This window comes from Tetrao urogallus, assembly GCF_951394365.1.
Source record: "Tetrao urogallus genome assembly, chromosome: 8".
In the NCBI taxonomy this organism is placed as follows: domain Eukaryota; kingdom Metazoa; phylum Chordata; class Aves; order Galliformes; family Phasianidae; genus Tetrao; species Tetrao urogallus.
In genome coordinates, this window is record NC_136821.1 from 6,407,520 (window position 1) to 6,427,933 (window position 20,414).

A 20,414-nucleotide genomic window follows, 5' to 3' on the forward strand; every position below is an offset into this window, starting at 1 on the left:
TTGCAAATATACTGTCTTCTATAAACTAAAACTACTGGACTTTTCCAGCAGATCCAAACACCTTTAAGCAGCTGACAGAAAATGTTACAGCACTCACGTTCTCTGAGAATGCCAAAGTGAAGCAGCCAGTCACAGTTGAAAGATCAAGCACCAGTAAAAGCCTGACTGCTGGCTAAATGAAGGGTTTTCAAGCTTATTCAACCTATACAGGAGGCTGCAGGTATAAGGTAAAAATCACTAAGAAAGCATAGCAGGAGAGGAGGAAAGCAAGAATACCAGGAAGTGGTAAGTAATCAAACTTATTCAGTAATTAGTCTAGTGCAACTAATTACTTACAAAGTTGGACAGTTGAGCAACAGTTGAATTGGCCTTTGCATTCTTCTATTTAACAAAGGCATTTGCCTCATAAAACACAAAGCCTATGGGACAAAGTCCTAGGGAAAAATTTTCTCTAAAAAAAAAAAAAAAAGCCACACAAAACATCCGTAACACATTTTTACTTGATGCATGTCTATCAGAGAGAAGTATTTGAGATAGAAGGAACTTTTTTACACGTGATCTAGTCACAAACAAGTTTGTTTCTATATCAAGCTATGAAAGTATGACATTTTAGTAGTATTTTGATTTAAAAGAAAACAAACACTCCAACCTGAAAAGTTCTTAGAACCGATAAGTTTAAATTTATTGAGTAATGTCAACAATACCATAGTTCTTACATTTAATTTTGTAATGTAACTCTGACCTGCTCATTCTGATTAAAACACAGTAAGATCACTGTAAAGCAACATTGGCACATACAAGTCATAGTGTTTGCATGATATTCAATGGGGTTAGTTTATCATATCAGATCAAAGACAGTATACATTTAAATGGTCTCTACTGTAAGCTTCACTTTGGTTTAAAACCTCTGTACATGTAATTTACATACAGCTTTGGCCCTTGCATGCAGGGAAGGATATAAAGCATCTAAAACTGATTAGGCTTAATGCTAATAGGATTATAGTAGCTCTCATCCCAAAGACAAGACCTTTTTTCAGATGACTGTTGCAAGGCTAGGAGAGTTAGGCAAAAACTAGAATGTGTTGTGCACTTTAAATAAAATGAAAGGTATTTTAGAAGTATTTGCAACTTACAGATTAACCGAAAAAATACTGAGCTCAACATTTGTGATTAGCAATAAATACAAATTAATGTCTACACATCAATTTAAGTAGGCTAATATCACTTTATCGAGTCTGATTAAGAACTGTAAAGCAGGACAGTCTGCATAACCTTGAACATGAAGTATTTGAGTGTAGCCCATTAACATCCATAATTAAACAAGCCGATGCAAAAACGTGCTCCATTTGGACAGAGGGGGATGGCTAAACTTTCTTCCCCAAAGAAGAGCAAAACCACTGCTGCCACCTCTCCAGCCCTCCAAGATGGAGCATTTGGAGTCATTCTTCTCAAATCCCAGCTGAGGTCTGTCCTTGGGACTATCACTCCCTGCCACTAACCACAACCTTATTTTCTCCTCCCCACAAGCTGGTAGATCTGTAAGTGTTAACTTCCCTGAAGGAAAATGAGTAACATTCTACTTGTGAAGACACACAAGGTAACACAGCTACGGTTACATCAGAAGAAAGTTGTGTCTGCTGAAAAGGCACCTGCAAGTCGAAAGTCTTCTTTTGTAAGCACGCTGTACATCCGCTGGGGCAGCGGTTTAGAATAAGGTGCAGGACGGGGGACGGTTGTGCGCAGGATGATCTCCCGGCCTGTGGGCGGGGGGAAGTCTGACATGGAGCCCGTGTTGAGTCTTCGCTCATCTGCTGAACCTGATCTCCTCAGTTCTTCATCAAGCGGAGGCACTGCAGAAATCTTAAATAAAAGCAGAAGTGTAACTACAGCGCAGGCTGTTCCTTGCAACTAGAATTCAGAAAAGAATTTGTAAGAGGAGAAGAGGAAGATCGGCATGGTAAATATCAGAAGGCTTTACGTATACGCACAAGACACTAATGGGATGTCAAGAAATAAACTGCACACAATCAAATGGAAGAACCTTTGTGGATGGTAAGCTCCTTGGGTTTTGGAAAGCATGAAATAAGGTTTTCACCACACAAAACTACCCTTTCAGTCAGGAAACTAGCCTCAGCTCTTCATTGCTACGCATTTGGTCAAGCCAACCTCGTTGTACAAGTAACCAGGGCCACCACTGAGCCTTGACAAAAAGTCACTTGCCTTTGAAATTCAACATGTAACTGCAGTGTACTCTCCATGACCAAAGAGAGGCTTGCTAAGGTTACATCACAGAGCAAACAACACTGGGCCATCTCCATCTCTACTCACTGCCAGTAAGCAGCAACACTACAACTACATATTGAAAGGAATAGCATACTCCTGCCATTTCTGCCAACTTCCTCGCTGTTCCTCAGATGATTTGACACACACCCACCACACACACCCACCACACACTCTCCAATAGCCTAACAGGGTACTGAACTCCTTAACTAAAGACTAGGAATATCATAGAAGAACCCCCAGAATGACCTATCCACTCTCTATGCTTCCATCTCTTACCCATCCAGCCCCCAAGAGCAGGAACCCAGTTCTGCCTGGCTCTACAACCTTTGACATACGGTCAGTCACCAGGGACAAGTGGCATTTGTATGTCCAAAAACAGTTCAAGGAAAGCAGACAGGATGTTCTCTTTGCTATACTTCTTCAGTTACTCTAGTTCTCCCTCTCAGAACACCTCTATACTTTTGTCCAAAAGTTTCAGTATCTTTAATAAGCTCTGCTATCTCAATAGTTTTGGTAGTAGCTGGATCGTGACATCCACACAGTATACTATATAAATCATTACCTTCCCCCAAAGCAACTGGCTGTTTAATAGGCAAGAAAATAGTGACAGCAACAGAGAAAAATATAAAAGGCAGGCCACATATTTCAGCATCAGTGAGTATTAGCATTCACCTGAAGAAAAGTTTGCATTTTTTGTTCTTGTTTTTAATTTTATATTTTAAATTTGTCTTCATTTTCACTTCCCAATAGGCTCTAAAAGAAAGTCTGCAAATGAGGAAAAACCATTCTGGAAACACAATATTATTTTTATGCTCAGGAACTACAGTACCAACCACATCAGGCTGTACTCTATCTACCAAAAGCTTCAACTCTATGCAGCTAAGGAAGATGAGTGGGAAATGAGGGACAAAGTTGGTTACCTCATCAGAAGATTCAGTCAGCTTGAAAAGGGATGAGAAAAGAACCAGTGATGAAAGATAGAAACAAAGGCAAGTCAGAGATGACTAACAAGAGGCTAGAAGGAGACTGTAGGTTTAAGAGACATCATGCACTCTTCTTCTTAGAGCATGCACTTGCTATCATATTTTCCCTGAGAAAGTTTGAAAAGATATTTTACACAACCCAGAGAAGAGTCCAGATTCAAAAGGTAATGAATAATAAAGTAATTCAACTTATAATTCCCAGACAACTCTCTACCAAACTAATGAATGGTAGATTAAACATGCTTTCCTGCAGCAAGTTAACTCCCATCCCACTAAGAAGTCTTAACAGTGACCAGCAGCTAGTGGGAGGTGGCTGTAAGCTACTAAACTAAACTGTACAAATTACATGTATTTTTACTTGTGAACGTTAGAAATTCAACTTCTAAAACAAAATACATGATTTAAAAAGAAGTGCATACATTTGCATACCTTTATAGGGCATAATCTTAAGATTTAAGAGAAATTCTTCTCAGTTAAGCTGGCTCCTGCATGTTGAGATTTGCAACACAACTTTCACTAGAGACTAAAGTTCTCTTAAGGGTAAAACAAATGTTCCAATTTTTATTTATCAGAATAACTGTGGCCTGTTTTCAGAATGGTCCTTTTTACACTGAGTTGCAAAATATTACAGATTATTATTAAGGCATCCACACCTCAGAAGTGCTTAATTCCAAATCACTTTTTTTTTCCAGCAGTGATCTCTAAACATGGTTTCAGGCTTTAAGATGTCTGCAACATTAGGTCACCTTGTTATTATCACTGCTGTTAAATTTTAGATTATTTGATGCTACAGATAGTTGAAATTCTCAGAGAAGCTGTAGGCTGACTGCAGTCCAAGAACTTTGGAAATCAGTACTTACCAAGCCAGTTATTAAAAAAAAAAAAAAAAACTGCTTAAGGAAAAAGGCATTATTTATAAAAAATACAAAATGGGGAAAGATTTCAAGAAAACAGACACGACACAGGCAGTAAATAAAGCAAAAACAGAGTTGAGAGAACTGACACTTTTCCTAAGCACTTAAGTTTCCATACCAGAAATTTTTTGAATATAAGCCTCGGTCTAAGAAGTATTTAATATTATGGCATGCTTCTCTGCATTCCATGTAAAACCATCATCACACTCAACAGTTCCTACTGCAATGCTGCATATGTTACACAACTTCACTGAAGCAGAAATTTGTGCCATAATCGCATTAGTGTTATAATTCAAAGTAAATCAAACATTAACGACAGCTCTATCTACTCAACTTCCTTTCAAGTTTCACATCGCAGGTCACCTACTCTTGATGGGATACTGTCATAGCTAAAATCATGTTGAACATCACAAAAAAAAAAAAAAACGCACCCAAAAATGCAGTCACATTTATAAAAATACGTGGATATATATAGACAATATAAACAGCCAGCATATGTTAACTTATTGCATTCACATGGTTTGAGGCCTCAGAGCAGCAGTCAAGAACTCTCTTACCCTCTGAGCATTCACAAACAGTTTGTGAATAACGCTGCCAGCAGGTCCTCTTCCTGCACCAAGAACAGACACTTCTGGCTGCTCCAGGAGACAGTTCACAAATCTGTGATAAAAACAAAAAGAAAAAAGAATTTTTGCTTGTTCTGTTTTCTCATCTAAAAATACAATTGCTTCCCATGAGGGGGTCTCCATCTAACAGAATTAGCACTAGGGGCTAACTCTGAATTCTCTGTTCCAAAAAAATTAAGGAAAAAAATTTCATTTCAGAGTAACACTTCCCCTCCACCCCTTAGCCTTCTGTGATTGCCTCCTGCCCTATCTCTCATTCTTTCACACTAACATATGACACTAACTGGTGAATGATCTCCCTGTCCTTATCTCAAGCCACAACATTTTTTCCATTGTATTTTCTCCTCCTATGTTTTTGAAGAAGATGAGGGAGAGGGCAGTATGATGGTCCTGAGCTACCCACATCACCTAGAGCAGTAAGAACTACTTATTTCTTTTAAAGCATGTGACACGTTAGTCAGCTTAAGCAGAAAGTAAATCTGACAGCAGGTAGTGACAACAATGAAACATGCCTTGTCACTTTTTATTTATATGTCTTACTGATATTTAGAATTACTAGGGAAACTACAATAAGGAAGTGTAACTTTGGGCAGCAATTCATTCCATATTAGTTGTAGAAAGCATGAAATTCCTCGTCCTTCTAATTTTAACATAAATTGCAACAAAAGTTGATCGCATACACCTTTTACTTATACAAAAATGTCACATTTCCAGTACCAACAGAAAATAAATCCCATCAAAATAGTAGATATCACATGTATTAGAGACATGGTTACTCAGATGGGCATACAAGGTGCCCACCCCTGGGTAGCATAGGGACAGGGACACCAAATTAAATACATCATGTTAAATATGACTCTTTAGTATTCCTGTATTATCATCACTTCCACGTGTCCTAAATTTTGACATTACTAAAGAAAGAGCATCAGAGGAAAAAAACAAAACAACTAGAGGGAATTAAATAAGCAAATAAATACACAAAATCAGTCACCTTTGGAGATCTTCCTTCTCCTCCTCATTTTCACATTTCTCTACTCCAAATTTTGCCTTCAAAGATCTGGCCCTGGCAATGATAGCTTCCACACTCATAATCTGAGCAATAATTTCCTGTAGTTTAATGAAAAGATTTATTCTTAGCACTCCCACAAACAAGTCTATCAAGTTTCCAGCACAAACTAACATAGAAGTCTTACTTCTAGCTTCTTGTCCTCCGGATTTGGAAATCGTAGAACTTTACTGGAATGGGATATTATCTGTTTAATAATCTTCTTAACTGAAGATATATCTTCTAGTACTTCTGTTAGGAGGAAGAGAACCAAACAAGTTCTCATTATTGCATTAGTGTTCAACCTAGAATACCATAATAATTTATTAAACATTATTTACCTTCTTCCTTTACCTTGAGTACGGCTGCATGGATGATGCAAGGCAGGAGATGCCGTGCAAGGTCAGCTGGTTTCTGAACAGCAAGGTAATGAAGTACCTTTAACAACAGAAAAATTAACACATTAACAACCAGAACTGCTTCTCACAGTTAAGGTTAAGTTCAAAAGATAAGCAGCCATCACTAGCCACAGAATTGTTACCTTCTCTGCTTCTCTAGTGTCATCGAAGAGCCTCTTCTGCCTCCGTGCTGGGACTGGTTTTGCCGTCTCCCAGGCCTCCACCCACATGTTGCTGGGGATCTTCATTCGGGCACTCAGCTCACCTTTAATTACCACATTTCCCTTTTCATCAACCACTTCCTCTTCAATGTAATCCCGAGGAGAGTACCACCTCACAAAATCCTCCAGACAACAGCCAGGATTAGCTGCCTGGAATGAAGATGACATTAAATTTGTACTTCACAGAATCCTGTAAAAGTGTAACTGGGTAGGAAGGCAGTATAGTTTTGAGGGCACACCACAGGCTATGAACAAGAAAGTCAGGGAATTCTGTTCATAGTCAGCAAAATTTATGCTAGAAAAGAAACCTGGGTGAGGGGAAAAAAGCAAATGCAAAGCAAAACAGTGGAGTAGGGCGTGAGGAGGAATGTATGTGGAAACCACACCATCAACGAAAAGAAACCTTCCTCTTACGCCCCCCTCAAAAAAACCAGGAGATTCACACATTACTGCAGGCAAACTCAAAGTCATACTGTGAAGTCAAGCTTCACCTGGTACTTCATAAATGCAAGAAATATTAAATTTTCACAAGTTTTTATCATAGAATAGCCTGGGTTGAAAAAGTACCTCAAAGATCATCTAGTTTCAACCCCCTCTACTGTGGGCAGGGTCACCAACCACTGCTCAGAGCCACAGTGCATAAGCTTATACAAGACAGAAATGAAAGAAAGAATCAGTAGGCTGCATGAACACGCTTCCAGCAATGACCTTCTGTCTTCTAACTACAGAAGTTCCTTATCTTCTTCCTTCAAAAAGGATCCTAAAATAAATATCCTCCCTCTTTTATAAAGGCTATCCTGATTTTTAATTTCCAGTTTATCAACTAAAATGCCATGGTGTTTTTTTTTTTTTTTTTTTTTTTGTTTTTGTTTTTGTTTTTTGTTTTTTTTTGTTTTTTTTTTTAAATCTCCTGAAGAAAGTCACACAAATCCAACACCGTATGAATTCAGCAGAACACTACGGTGCAATAGACTGGATAGCCACAGATCCTGAAGGGTTTAAGCAGTTTTATCAATGGGCTTTTAATTTCAACTTTAAACTATTTTGTAACTGTTCTGTCTAAGGAAAAAGACTCATTATACAACCCTTAAAAATTGTTCAACACATGCAAGAAGAATAATTTGATGAAGACAAAAGCAGGCTTGTGGAATTTTTCAAGTAGTATACCTTAAAAGACTCCATATCTGAAAGCAAGCAGGCACTCTGCATACGTGCTCGAAGATGTGCACCTTCTGCTGAGGTCCCAAGTTTTGCCAGAACCTCAGACTGTTCCTCCAGCAAATCCTCAGTCATGGGTGCTGGCTCCTGCGAGACAGAAAAAGGCAAGTTCACAAATAGTTTCTCCTCATCTTAGCCCTCATTAAGGAAGAAGTGGCTGACAGCTCCCTCAGTACTCAATTTGTACTTTAAGGAAATAATGCTAAGTTTCTTTGGCTTAAACTGTTTAACCTGAAACTGTGCATCTGAAAAGGACGCTAACAAACAAAACAAACACTACCTAAGAAACACTTCAGTATACAAAAAACAACAGATTAAGTCTGATGTTTGACTGATACTATTCTGATTAGACCCACTGTGGTAAAGAAATGCAGGATTTTTGCCACTGATGCTGTCAGCATGTAATTAACTGATGACATTCTGCCTCACTGCTCTCTGCTTGTTCTTTTTACCCATGCGAAGCAACATCAGATAGGTGAACTTCTTTCAAATGAAAACCACTGTATTCACACATGGCTGAATTCACATTACTTCCTCTGACACCACTGTTTCCTATTTCACCCCTCTACAAGAAAATCAAATAAGGTTTCCAGTTCACTGGGGGAAATCTGCTCTAGATAGTGAGGTCCTAAGCTGATGACTATGGCCTTCTGAAATATTTCTCAGTGCGTCTCAAAAAGACAAGAAGCAACAGCAAAACTGATCCAGTACTCTGGTCCATCTGGTAGAAATTACTATCAGCTCAGATGACCAAACATATGGAGTCTTAAATGTGTCACAGCACAGAAACATAAGAAAAAAAATAGGGAGGGAATGGAAGATGCCTTAGGAATTGGAAATAAGGAAAAAAACAGAGTGTGAGGTAGACAAGACAGCTTAGTTTTCATTTCAAATGAAAGAAATGTGTTTTGAATTAAATTTGGTAAAAGCATGTAAGATTTCACTTTAAACACCTTCACCAAGTTATAAAATATTGAAAATCCACTCTTAAGACAGAGCCATTCCTCTGTTTTAGGTCCAAATAAATAACCTGCAAACTACATGCAACTTCACAATCCTGAGAATGAATGGTACTGCACAAGAGTCACACTGCACATGTGGCTCAGTTCTGGCTATCTAACCTGTGTTATGGGAATGTAGAGAGGCTCTCCTGGATGCAGCAGTGTCAGCTTCCCATGAGGATGCAGGCGGCCTTCTGGTTTCAGGTTTACAGGCTCTTTGCTGCCTTCTTTTGCTCCTTTTTTTCCATTATCCTGTCCATTTCCTTTCAGATCTTCTGTGTCACTTAGACATTCAAAAAATTCCTCTTCACTGTCACTCCACGATTCCCAAGACTTTCCAACTTCTTTATCAGTCTCTTTCAGGTAATCTCCAGAGTGGTCTGCTCCTTTTCCAGTATCACCAGAAGAACCACCAGGTGAACGATCTGACACACTCCCCCTTTTCCCCTCATCTCTTGCTTTCTTTCTTTCAATGCAACAGTTTAACATCTAACAAGTTATGGGGGGGGAAGGGGGGGAAAAGTGTTTAGCAATTACTTCTTTTACAGAAAAAAACATCACAAGAAACATGAAGAATTACAAAAATCTCTTACGATTCCAAAAGACATTAATCCCATTGAATTGGTACTATAACAAAGATTTTGCCAAGGAATGGAGATCCAGACCAAGTGATACAAGCCTAACTAAATCTATAAAAACCAACGTATTTAAATAACAATGGTTATGACTTGGATTGTTTCTCTAGGAGAAAAATCATTCTGAAATTTGGGATATTTACCTGAAGCTTCTGATGCAGTAAACAGCATCTCAGATCTGGAGGGCCATTAGCTAATCTAACAAAAGGTAGAAGTGTAACTATTACCAATTATGAAGTTGAACTTTTCACACACACATGGTCTTAAATCACCTGAAATCCAGGAAAGGGGCAGATACCCACAACAAACCCACCCCCACCTGTTCCACTATGCAGCTCTTTTGTAGTCCCAGCAGACAAGTAGTGACTGAACAAGCACAGAATTTAAACTACATTTACTTCCTAGAGATCATTTTTGAAGCTCAGAGATCAAGTGTAGCAGTATAAAGCAGACAGATTCTGCATTCCCTGGTCAGTTTTGTATTTGAATGATAGCTGAGACAGCATCATCTGCCTGAAAAGGCAACTACACCAACAGGAACTGGGAACAGCTCCCTTAGAAAAGTGGTGGAACTACACCCCAAAACAAAGGTATTTCTCTCTGTAACAGCTCCTTCGTTTTTATCTGATAATTTGGAAGCTAAGCATTTGCATAAACTTCTTTTTCCTCCAAACAGTGGAATGCTCTTTAACTGGAGCTTCCTTCAGATGTCTCAAGTTTAACGGAGTGTGCAGATTCTTTCCGTACTTGCTCTCCTTTCGTATTTTGGGAAGGAAAGATAATAAAAGCAGCAGACAGCGTTTGCAATTAAATAAATCAATCTTACCCTGGAATAAGGTAGTTGTTCTCCCATCTGTAGCGCATTTCTAACACAAACTCTTGCCAAAGATGTGCCACTCCTTTTACTCCTCCATGGTAGAAGTTTATCATACAAAGACATAAAGCTAATTTGTATGTCAGACTATCAGAAGGAGCAGATTTAAACTGACTGAAGAGATTCTATATAAGAAATAAAAGAAAGCAGGAATACAGAACCAATGGCATTTTCACCAAAACCATACAATCTGTGCATTGTGTGTATCTTTCCAATTCACCAATTATAAAACATAAGGTCACAACAAAGTCTGTATCAACATGCACTAAAGATCGTGTTCCCTCCCTGTCTTCCCTCTGTCAAGTATCAGTTGGTACAACTTACGTAATCTTCGTTCTCTGGAGGAGGATTGCTTCCTGATGAAGAGCTAGCCCTGCTTTCATATCCCTCTGCCAGTTTGTCAACAGCATCAGGAAATAAGAACTTGAAGAAATAACATTTAAACTTAGGCTGTTTCAAGGAGTGGATCAATGCAATTCAAATAATGAAACTGACATCAGAAGCATTTTTTTCTTTAAGTTAATTCTGCTCACTTACCAGAAGAATAGTGTTCAAAACTTCATTGTTCAAAGGTGATTCATCTACACCTCTGTGCTTGCGAATCTTTTTCTTTGCACTGTGAACCATATTTGTGACAGATAGTTTGTGAATTGGGACAGGCGCTGGCTCAGTGAGCTTCGACAAAGCATGAGTGATATCAGCAACCTCTGCAATTGAAAAAAGAAAAGAACAAAATCAACTCAAAGTCTACCTGCTGTAATCAATCTATACTTCTTGCACTGAATTTTAACCCTATTAACCTAGGCTATACCCTCATGCTATCAATGTTTGATCCTTGATACAAATTCTGGGTCACAGTTACATAGCAGAACCAGGAGTCACAAAGGACCAACCACCTTTAATTTACTTTTTTCTGAATGAAGATAAGACTGCAGGTAGTGCCTGCCATCTACTGCAAGTACTGCATAGTTGCAGATAATGACAGGCAGAGTATCAGCAAAAAAAAAAAAACAAAAAACCTGCTGAGGAGCCCACTTACACATGGTAAAATTGTGTAAACTGTAGGTAACAGAACATGCAAGTTTATGCTGGAGCTTTAGATTAGACCATCTGTGCACTATTTTGTTTTAGATTCTTCTGTTAAACTCCTCAAATCAAAAGATATTTTCCAGACAAAGCTGTAGCTGGTCAACTCCAAAACCAATGAATTAATATTGTTTAAAAGTGTAAAAACAAATTTCAGTGAATTATTAGCCTGGAAAACCTCATCTTGGCAGACATTTTAAGGAAACAAGAGGTAAGGGAGGGCTGAAGAGATTATGTCAAGCAATAGAAGTAGGATGGATGTGGCTCTGGGCAGCCTGATCTGCTGGTTGGAGACCCATTCAAGGCCATTCTATGACTCTATGATTTTACTCTACAGAGTCCAACACTTTTTAAAGCTAACTAGCTAGCTCCTTTTCTTTTGTTTTTGAGCTCCTTCAAAATACATTCAACATGTAAAGTAAGAGAACTGAAAGAAAGGGACAAGGGCATCAGAAAAATGCCAGTATCCCCACACTGTTGGGATAATGCTTGACCTATTGGTCTAACAATTTTGGTTTTAGCTTCATTTCATTTCTCTCTCAGTAAGATAGGCCTTTGAAGTGGAAAGGAGATCAAAGACTCTCAAACAGATATCACTCTTATTTGGCTGTTTAAAAGCACATAACACGGTATTTCAAAAAGCAGAAAGTAGTGAGTGTTAAAATACAGAAAATAATGCAGATGAATCTGTTTAATGCTTGCTCAACACCAAGTCTTCTACGTAAGCAGTCAAAAGGAAAGTCTCATTTTCTTTCTCGTTTAATTAAAAATATAACATTGGAATTTGCCCTCTGACCCTTCAAGAGCTGAAATTGCCAATTCATGTTAAGTATTCATATTAAACATTACCCAAATTTGTGGAAATGTTCCAGAAAATGCCTGAAGGTAAAAAATATAAAATACTGCTGAATCTGAAGTCAAGAGAAGTGGCAGGAAAGGTCAGATTTGTGAAACGAATAACTATCAAAAACATAAGTCAACAAGATTTTAGCTTTACCTTTTCCATCCTCTTCAAATGCAGACCTTCCCAGTATTTCATCAGTTGACTCCTTCCGACGACACAGCTTGAAGAATTCATTAAGAAAGTCACCTGTAAGAGAAACAGTTTCTGAACAACTAGATTGAAGTCTCACTGAACAATAAGCTAATCATCAAACAATTCTTGATAACTTCCTCTTTTTTTCCGATGACAACTTTGTCTTTTTCTGAATGAACACAATAATCTCTTCCAAAGCACAAAATATCCTTAAACCAGGTAACTGAAGTATCAGAAAATGCACTGCTAGACACCTATCAGCCACCACTCCACAGCACCAGACCTCACCTGAAGCAAGGTGCAATTGTACAGCAGAACAGAACATGCACAATAAACATTTACTCTCTGGAACCTGAAGAAGTACGAACAGCACTGAAGTTAATGGCACACATAGACTAACCTATAAGAAACTATTTGCAAAGCTTGTGTTCTTGGAAAAAGAAGTCCAAAATACAGTACACTGAAAGAAATTAGGGGAGTGAGGAACCAGGTCATCGGGGAATCAATCATTCAATTCTAATTTCTAAACAGCTTAAAAGCAATAAAAGAAGATACAAAATTGTGATGTCTTACCCAATAGACACTGAGGATTATCTGCTTTTCTGACTCTTACAGACCACTGTGGTGCTTGAATAGGATCTAGATCACTAGGAAAAAAAAAAAAGTTTAATTCCATAACCACAGGTATACAAGAGAGGAGCACTAAATTCTTAAATAAAATTTCAGTTGTGAAGCTGTAATATACACCTAATTATACAGAGGAATATGAAAAGCATTCTAAAATGTAAGCAAGAGTTCGTTTTCACAGACATATGACATGAATAAAAATCAAAAGAACGACTCAGCTCAACTTTAAGTAAAATCATCTTTTGAAATCTACTGATGTTGAAAAATTATTTTTGCATTACTTAAAACAGTAGACCACAAGTCTTTTCTTCCTTTCTGATGTACAAGTGCACACTGTTCTTCCTCTTTAGAAAGAGGGATGTCAATCACTGAGCTCCTAATGCTTTCCTTATTCTAAATCTTGCTATCCTCCTTTCAAGAAAAAAAATGCAATACACAAAACTTGTAAGGTTAGCATGGCAGTATGCCCCAAGATGTACATTCTGTTGAGCTCACAGCATAACATTTTCTCACACAGAAATGCACTTCAAAAATATTTTTTCCAGAGCAGACATTCTGTCAGTAGATCTTCGCACTCCACAAAAAGCCACATACAGAGTCCTAATGTCACTTAAATGCAGCAGTTAACAAGTGGAGAGGACACATCCAGATACTTGCAATTCAGACAAAATACTTACGAATAGACATCATTGTCAACAATTACACCTTCTGTTAGGTGAGGCCACGTAGTGGCTAGATGGAGCTCACTGAAACAGAACAAGATACAAGTGTCCATCAACCGTAAGATCTTGACTCACATGACTGTTTACGTTTAAATGCCTGCATGGGTTTTGCAGCTAAGCACAGAACTGTGCATATTTCCAACAAGTTTCCATCACCCAGCACTGCACTCAGCCTGACTGGCAGCTGACACACAGTTCCCTTTCACCACTCTTCTCTGTAAAAGCAGAGATTGTGCATTATCCTCTGTAATGGTACCCCACTACAGAAAGAAAAACCTACATAACTTGCCTACTGCTTTGATACTGTCTAATACATTAAATGACCCTTTGATTTGCTGAGTAGTGATGGGGTATTCGGAATAAGACATCAGAAGTATTGCAACAACTCAGTTAATAGACTCTCTCATGTAAAGTCTTCTACAAGTGTGACAGTAAAAATAATGATCAAGTCCACATGTTGAATGAAAGAATGCTGAATGAAAGCATATGATTTTTAAAGTTTTCTCCAGCTAACGTGTTCCAACACGTTTCAGGAACAAACAAAGTACTCTGTAAGTTTACGATGGAACATTTATGAGCTCCAATTCTAATACCATTATATCACTCGCCAAGTTGTGTTACTTGCTATTATATTTGGATAATATAGCATTCTGCTACTGACACAGTCAGTATAGGACAGCAAAGCTCAAATGACATACCTTAAAGTCCTCCATTAAGCGAAGTCAAAAAAAAAAAACAAACCTACACCCCCCCCCCAAAAAAAAAAACACAGGTTTTTCAACTTTTATCTTACCTAATAGGATCCTCACAGGCACCAAATGGTAACTTCCCAAATTCAAGGCCTCCAACTTCTCCTCCAACTAGAGCATCTATATCTGAACACAGATCAACACATTTCCCATACAGAATTCATGGGGCTTTTGAAAAAGCATATCATGCCATTTTCACAGTAAGACTGCAATGTGTTGGCTGATCAGAAAATAACTGAATAGTTTAGGTGACAGAGCTATGAAAACACAGTCCTAGCACATAGCCAAAGTAGTTGCTTCCAATCGAAACTAGGAAGTAATGTTGCAACTAGATAATCAAAACAATTTGTTCTGGTAAGAACAAATCCTCATAACTCAAGAACGATCACCAAGGACACACACAGTATCACATAATGAGCTCTTAAGTAAGCATCTAGGACTTCTTTTTCTAAGTAGCATTTCTGGTGCAAACTTTTCAAGCCTCATATGTATACCTCAGATTGAAGACACGTTATTTTTCCTCACCTCTCCCCTCAAAAAGAGCTAATATAACAAAGTGCTCGATCAGCAGTTTTTGCCACATAAAAGAATTAACTCCTTCGCTTAATAACAACAAAATAATCCAAAGTTCTACCTCAAGCAAGGTCCACACAAGATTTTCTCCTCTTCCTATTGTTAATAAACAGCAAAGCATTAAAATCAATCTTTTTATCGAAATAACTGACCAGTACTCTTGTGAAGTAGTAACATCTATAAAACATGAATCCAGCAGGTTCTGTGTGGAACTCAGGGCAGAATTCTTTACAGATCTATGGACAGTTATCCTCTTCTCTCCAAACACATACTACGGTTCTAGACATACCACAATTTGTCTAATACTAATAAAAAACAACTGTCACAAACAAAAGCTACAGTCCTATCTTCAGAGCTTCGAACTCGTTAGCTCATCACAGCCTTTAATTCCTCTGGCAAGATACAGAAGTGTTTTCTTTTGCACTTGCCATTTATCTTAAGACAGGCTATTACATGGACACAAAACTCCCACCTGGTGGCTGCTGCGGCCAGAAGTACTGTTGCCAATCTTGAAGCACATACGTAAGCCGAATAGCCATGCTCACTGGAGGCAGTGGTGTTAACGGGCATCCCTTGAAAACATCCACTGTTAAGTGCACATCCTTTAAAATATCCTCATACAGAACTTAATTCTAATATAAACTACCATACATTTCATCAAATTTATGAATTACCAAGAATTACCAGTAAAGCCACTGCTTAGCAAGACGCTTGTGCTAAAACTAAGCATATAAACATTCTAAAACCTGTGCAACATTTACAAGCTCTATTTAGCTGGTAACGTACAAGTAACTAACACAGAATATGACAGGTCTTCAGTAAGGACTTTTTCAGTGTTTTGATGAGATTGTGACCAATGTTGGTGGTCAGCAAAGTGTTGCAGTCAGCCATACCACTCCAGAGAAGTCCACCCAGGCCCCTCAGATTACTATCATATTGTTCTTCACTATTTATAGGAGGTTGGGTGCTGGAGCTACAAGTATCAGAACAAACATGCACCTCAACCTTCCCCTCTCCTTTTAAACAGCACGTAGAGCTTGTCTCTATTGAAAAAGGGAGTTGTTGCAAGTAGGCTGCAAATCAGAAAGATTTGGCCTTCATATGCCAGTGGAGAATTTATACAATTTTTGTTAATTTTCTACTACTAGATACAGAGCAACAATATCTGGGAAGACACTCTGTTGGTATTGACAGTAAGTCTGATATTTACACAACAACTCGCTAGAAGACAGAAGCAAGTGAATGGCAGTCAGCTAACAGAATAATAATTCTTAGTATCAGGTATGTATGTGCAGATGCACTTACAATCTTGGACTTGAAGACATCCAGTAATCCCGATAAGTGAGTATACTGGCTGGGGACTTTGCGAAGATGAACCATTTCAAAGTCAGTTCGAACTCCTGGACCTTGGCACTCTCCAACATACATACGGCGCCATTTCTGATGTATTTGCACAAACAACGGCACCTGACTGTAAAACACCCACATTTTGGATTATCTCTGCCAGCTCATAGCCTTTTAAACACCGTATTTTTTACAATGTATTTCTCTTAGGAGAACACAATTCAAAATGCTAAATATGAATCACAGAAAAATATTCTTAACTTCATCATTAAAGAGAACTCCTAAAAATTGTCATGAGAAACACAGATGCAAAGATTCAATGACCTGTTGGCTTTCAGTCTAATTACTAAAAGCTACTCATAAATACTAGAAATTCATAGTTACCACACAGAAGAAATCTTTCAGAAGTTGTGTTCCATATGCCAGCTATCCCAACAACATGCAACAGTTTTATAAGCCTTTGAGGTTTCCATACAACAATGAATATAAATAACATACTGAATCAATATTTATATAGTTACTGTGGAAAGATATTTAAAAAGTCTTTTTGTAACAGTATTATGGTGCAAATGCAAGAAACACAACGTGATTCACTAACAACTAAATACTTCTTCCTAAATAAATAAAGAACTATATAAATAGCACGCTAGTTTCACCTTTAAAAAGTTCATGCTTTCACCTACCAGCCAGTGTTGCCCAATGCAATAGAAACAGAACTCAGCAGGAGGTTACATTTCGATTCACTAAGAACCGCATCGTTATTTGCAGCTGGAGCAATAACCACAAACTCACGTAAGCCGTACCTTAGAGAAAGAGCAGGGAAAGACAACATACTTGTGTGCTCCAATAAACCAGCTCAAACACAGAATTGTCAGGAATATTACAACCTGAATAACCTAATTCCTGCCAGCAGGACATGACTCTTATTTTGCTGCGTGTCGCTTCTTTCAGAGAGGCCAAGATCTGACTGGGAACGCAATACCGCAGATCATCTCACCACGACACTAATTCAACAATGCTCAAACACTACTGAAGTCATATGAGGATTTCCAGGTGTACCAGTCCCGAGTTTCTTACTAAAGTTAGTAAAAACTGTAATTAGACTGAAAAACAAACTATCACTATGCTTCTCCGTATTAGAGAAGAAAGGCAGCATACATACCATCTCACTAGACAGTGGGCTCTAGGAGGAAAGTCATTGTTCATGCAGAGCAAGTCCTGCATAGGCAGAGGAAGAGCATCTGAAAAAAAAAAAAAAAAAAAAAAAAAAAGGACACATAAGAGCATCAGCATCCATTTACACTAACAGTTTACTTCTTTAGCAATTTGTTCACTGTGAGACATAGCAAAAATCAGAAATATCAAGTCCAACCCATCAGATCCCAAAAAATTTCACAAAGATGCAAATCAACGCTTATGAAATCAACACTCTGAAATTGTCTTTTGTCATATCTTTACAACACCTGTAACATATTTCAGGCATGAAAGAGTACTGTCAGCTACCTTCTACACCTTCTTCTCTCCCATCTCTGTCACCAGGTTCTTGTACAAGATAATGATGTGTAACTGAGAATTTGAAGTCTGCAAACGAAATTTCATCTGATTTCTCCTCCCACACTCCTGTGGTATATACACCCTGTAGATTGAAAATAACAAACAAAAGCAATTGAAAAAATGAAAAACAACAAACAAAGCTATTAATTGATCATATCAATTTAGTGTAATATTTGTTCATTTTTTTCTCCTCCTGCAGTTTTATTTTACAGCTAGGCACCGTCTACTATGAAGATATTCTCAAAGCACTTAAGGTTAGCTGAACGCTAAAATCCACGTTAATCACTTTCATTTCAAGGACAAAAGTCTTCAGCATTATTAGGCAACGTAAATAATTATACAGTTGCTACTAGAAGTCATGTGAACAACCACTCTTTGTAAGAAGTTCTTCTCACTACAAAACAAGAGGTCCAGTACAGTACAAAATACAGGAACACACTGACAGCTATGGTTGACAACTAGTTCACTAGATATCATAAGCTTTAATCCCGAATACTTGGTACTCTAAAATTAAGTTATAGAACTCCTCTGGAAACATGACAGCCATAAATCCCTTAATTTCCCACACGTTTTACAGGACTGAACCACCACCAGAAAGCTGCTAATTAGACTTCTGGAGAAAAAAATAGAAAGTCTCTCTATGAGATGTACTGAGTCACAAGTAACACAATGCAAACCTCAGCCACAGTACGTGAGGCATGCCAAATGCACGGGGAGGGCAAAGTAAATAAACAAGCTCATTGAGAATGGAGAGCAGCTAAAACAATGTTCCCAAATGGAATCAGGCAATGAAAAGAAACCATAGCACTAGCCCCCATAAGGAATTTATCAAGGAAATTGCCTATCTGGCAGAATTCCAGCAACCTCACAGCACTTGTTTGTTCAATAGCCAGTTTTACAAGTGAAATTCCTAACACAAATCATTAGCTGCCACATTTAAGTAAATGAGAACACACATAAACACATTCATGGGTACTGCTAGTTTCTAACACTCTGTGGAAGCTCTAACTGAACAACTGACCTTTTCCAGAGGTTTGCCTGAAGAAATCCCAATAAGTTTCCAGTCATTCAACACTTCTTCTATTTTTGAAATAAATCTAGTAAGGAGAGAAAAAGGTATTAATATTTCCTGATTGCTTGCTCAGCTTGTGTTGTAATTCAACTCCCAGAAGCAGACAAGTAGCCCTACTGGGGAATTCCTTTAAAACAACGCAAAAAATAGTAACATACCAGGGACTGCAACAAAAACAGTCTGCTTCCTTGTACAAATAAAGTGGTGCTTTTAGTTTCACATCCCAGATAAGCCTTATTTTTAGCAACCATTATGAACATGCATTGAATGTTTATAAAGTCTCACCCATTTCCACAGAACCACAGAACTGTAGGAGTTGGAAGGGACCTCTGGGGATCCGCAAGTCCAACTGCTTCACTGATGAGCACTTCAGTTATACTTCAAGTAGCATTTTTTCCCAAAAAGATAATTTCTAACATAGGGGAACATGCTTTCTGTCTCTTCTACTCACCCTTCCCCCATACCCCAACCCCCAATTACTGGTTTGCTAAAAGGGTTTCAAGCACAACCAGCTAAAATTAAAATACATCCCAGTTATGGCCAACACAGGCTTTAATTTAGATCAATATACAGATCATGCATTAAGACAATGCAAGTTGGAAGAACTGAGACTGATGTTATACGTTTGTCTGGTACTGCAATAAAACAGAGCACTGCTTCACTGTTTACAGAAAAAAAGAAAAAAAACAACCTACATTAGACACATAACTGTAATCTAAATTCAATTTAAACACAGACCTTAAAGTCTTTTTCTATTGCAGATATTCTCACTGGAAAAAGAATTTTAAAGAATAATACACAAGAATGCAGAGCAACCTTCACCTGATGTTGTTCCGTATGCTGCTCTGCTAACTTTGAAGGGCTTCAACCTCAAGGCAAGTACTCGACTGCTACATTACAACACATGGCTTTATGGATGTTCACTGTAATCCTCGGCTAAACCTGATCTTCCACCTGGTTCACAAACAGCCGGCCTAGATCCTCTTATACACTGCAACCGAGCACTGTCAGCCCTACTGCAACCGCACCGCCCAGGAATCGCTTCATCTGCGCACTGCACAACAGCACCTTCCGTGACTGCCTGCTTCAGTTCAGCTGACAACAAAAACAAGGCCACCGAGTTGCTGGGAACTCGAATCGCGCCCGGCGCAGTCCGAAATCCGGCCGAGGAAGGAAGGTGAGGAGGCGCCGGGGCTGCGAGCAGGGCCGGCCCCAGCCCAACGGCAGCGCGTACCTCTCCCACTCGGAGGCGGTGGTGAAGTCCGTGATCTCGAACACCTCCGAGTCGGGCTGTGGGGAGAGAGCGGGAGAAGCAGTGAGCGGGGAGGCGGCCGCGGGCCGGGAGCACCGGGGTGAACACGATGGGACGGGACGGGAGGAATGAGCAAACACTCACTTCGCTGTCCGCCGCCATCTTGCGCTGTGCCCGCCCCACGCGCAAGGGCTGGCGGGA

General features: G+C 38.8%; 1 protein-coding gene across 1 annotated transcript; it reads right to left on the bottom strand.

Annotated features, from left to right (window-relative positions):
* Positions 1–1,617: 1,617 nt before the first annotated feature.
* On the bottom strand, positions 1,618–20,375 carry RAB3GAP1 (RAB3 GTPase activating protein catalytic subunit 1; the record flags this gene model as incomplete). The annotated part of the gene is made up of 25 exons (XM_079538997.1): positions 1,618–1,860; positions 3,204–3,224; positions 4,738–4,840; positions 5,798–5,913; positions 6,000–6,103; positions 6,193–6,289; positions 6,393–6,620; positions 7,638–7,775; positions 8,810–9,178; positions 9,468–9,522; positions 10,151–10,323; positions 10,523–10,621; positions 10,736–10,905; positions 12,282–12,374; positions 12,894–12,967; positions 13,625–13,693; positions 14,463–14,544; positions 15,464–15,563; positions 16,297–16,462; positions 17,019–17,138; positions 17,498–17,576; positions 17,839–17,971; positions 18,911–18,986; positions 20,196–20,251; positions 20,358–20,375. 25 exons carry the CDS (start codon positions 20,373–20,375, stop codon positions 1,618–1,620), a joined length of 2,982 nt encoding a protein of 993 aa, XP_079395123.1.
* Positions 20,376–20,414: the final 39 nt, after the last annotated feature.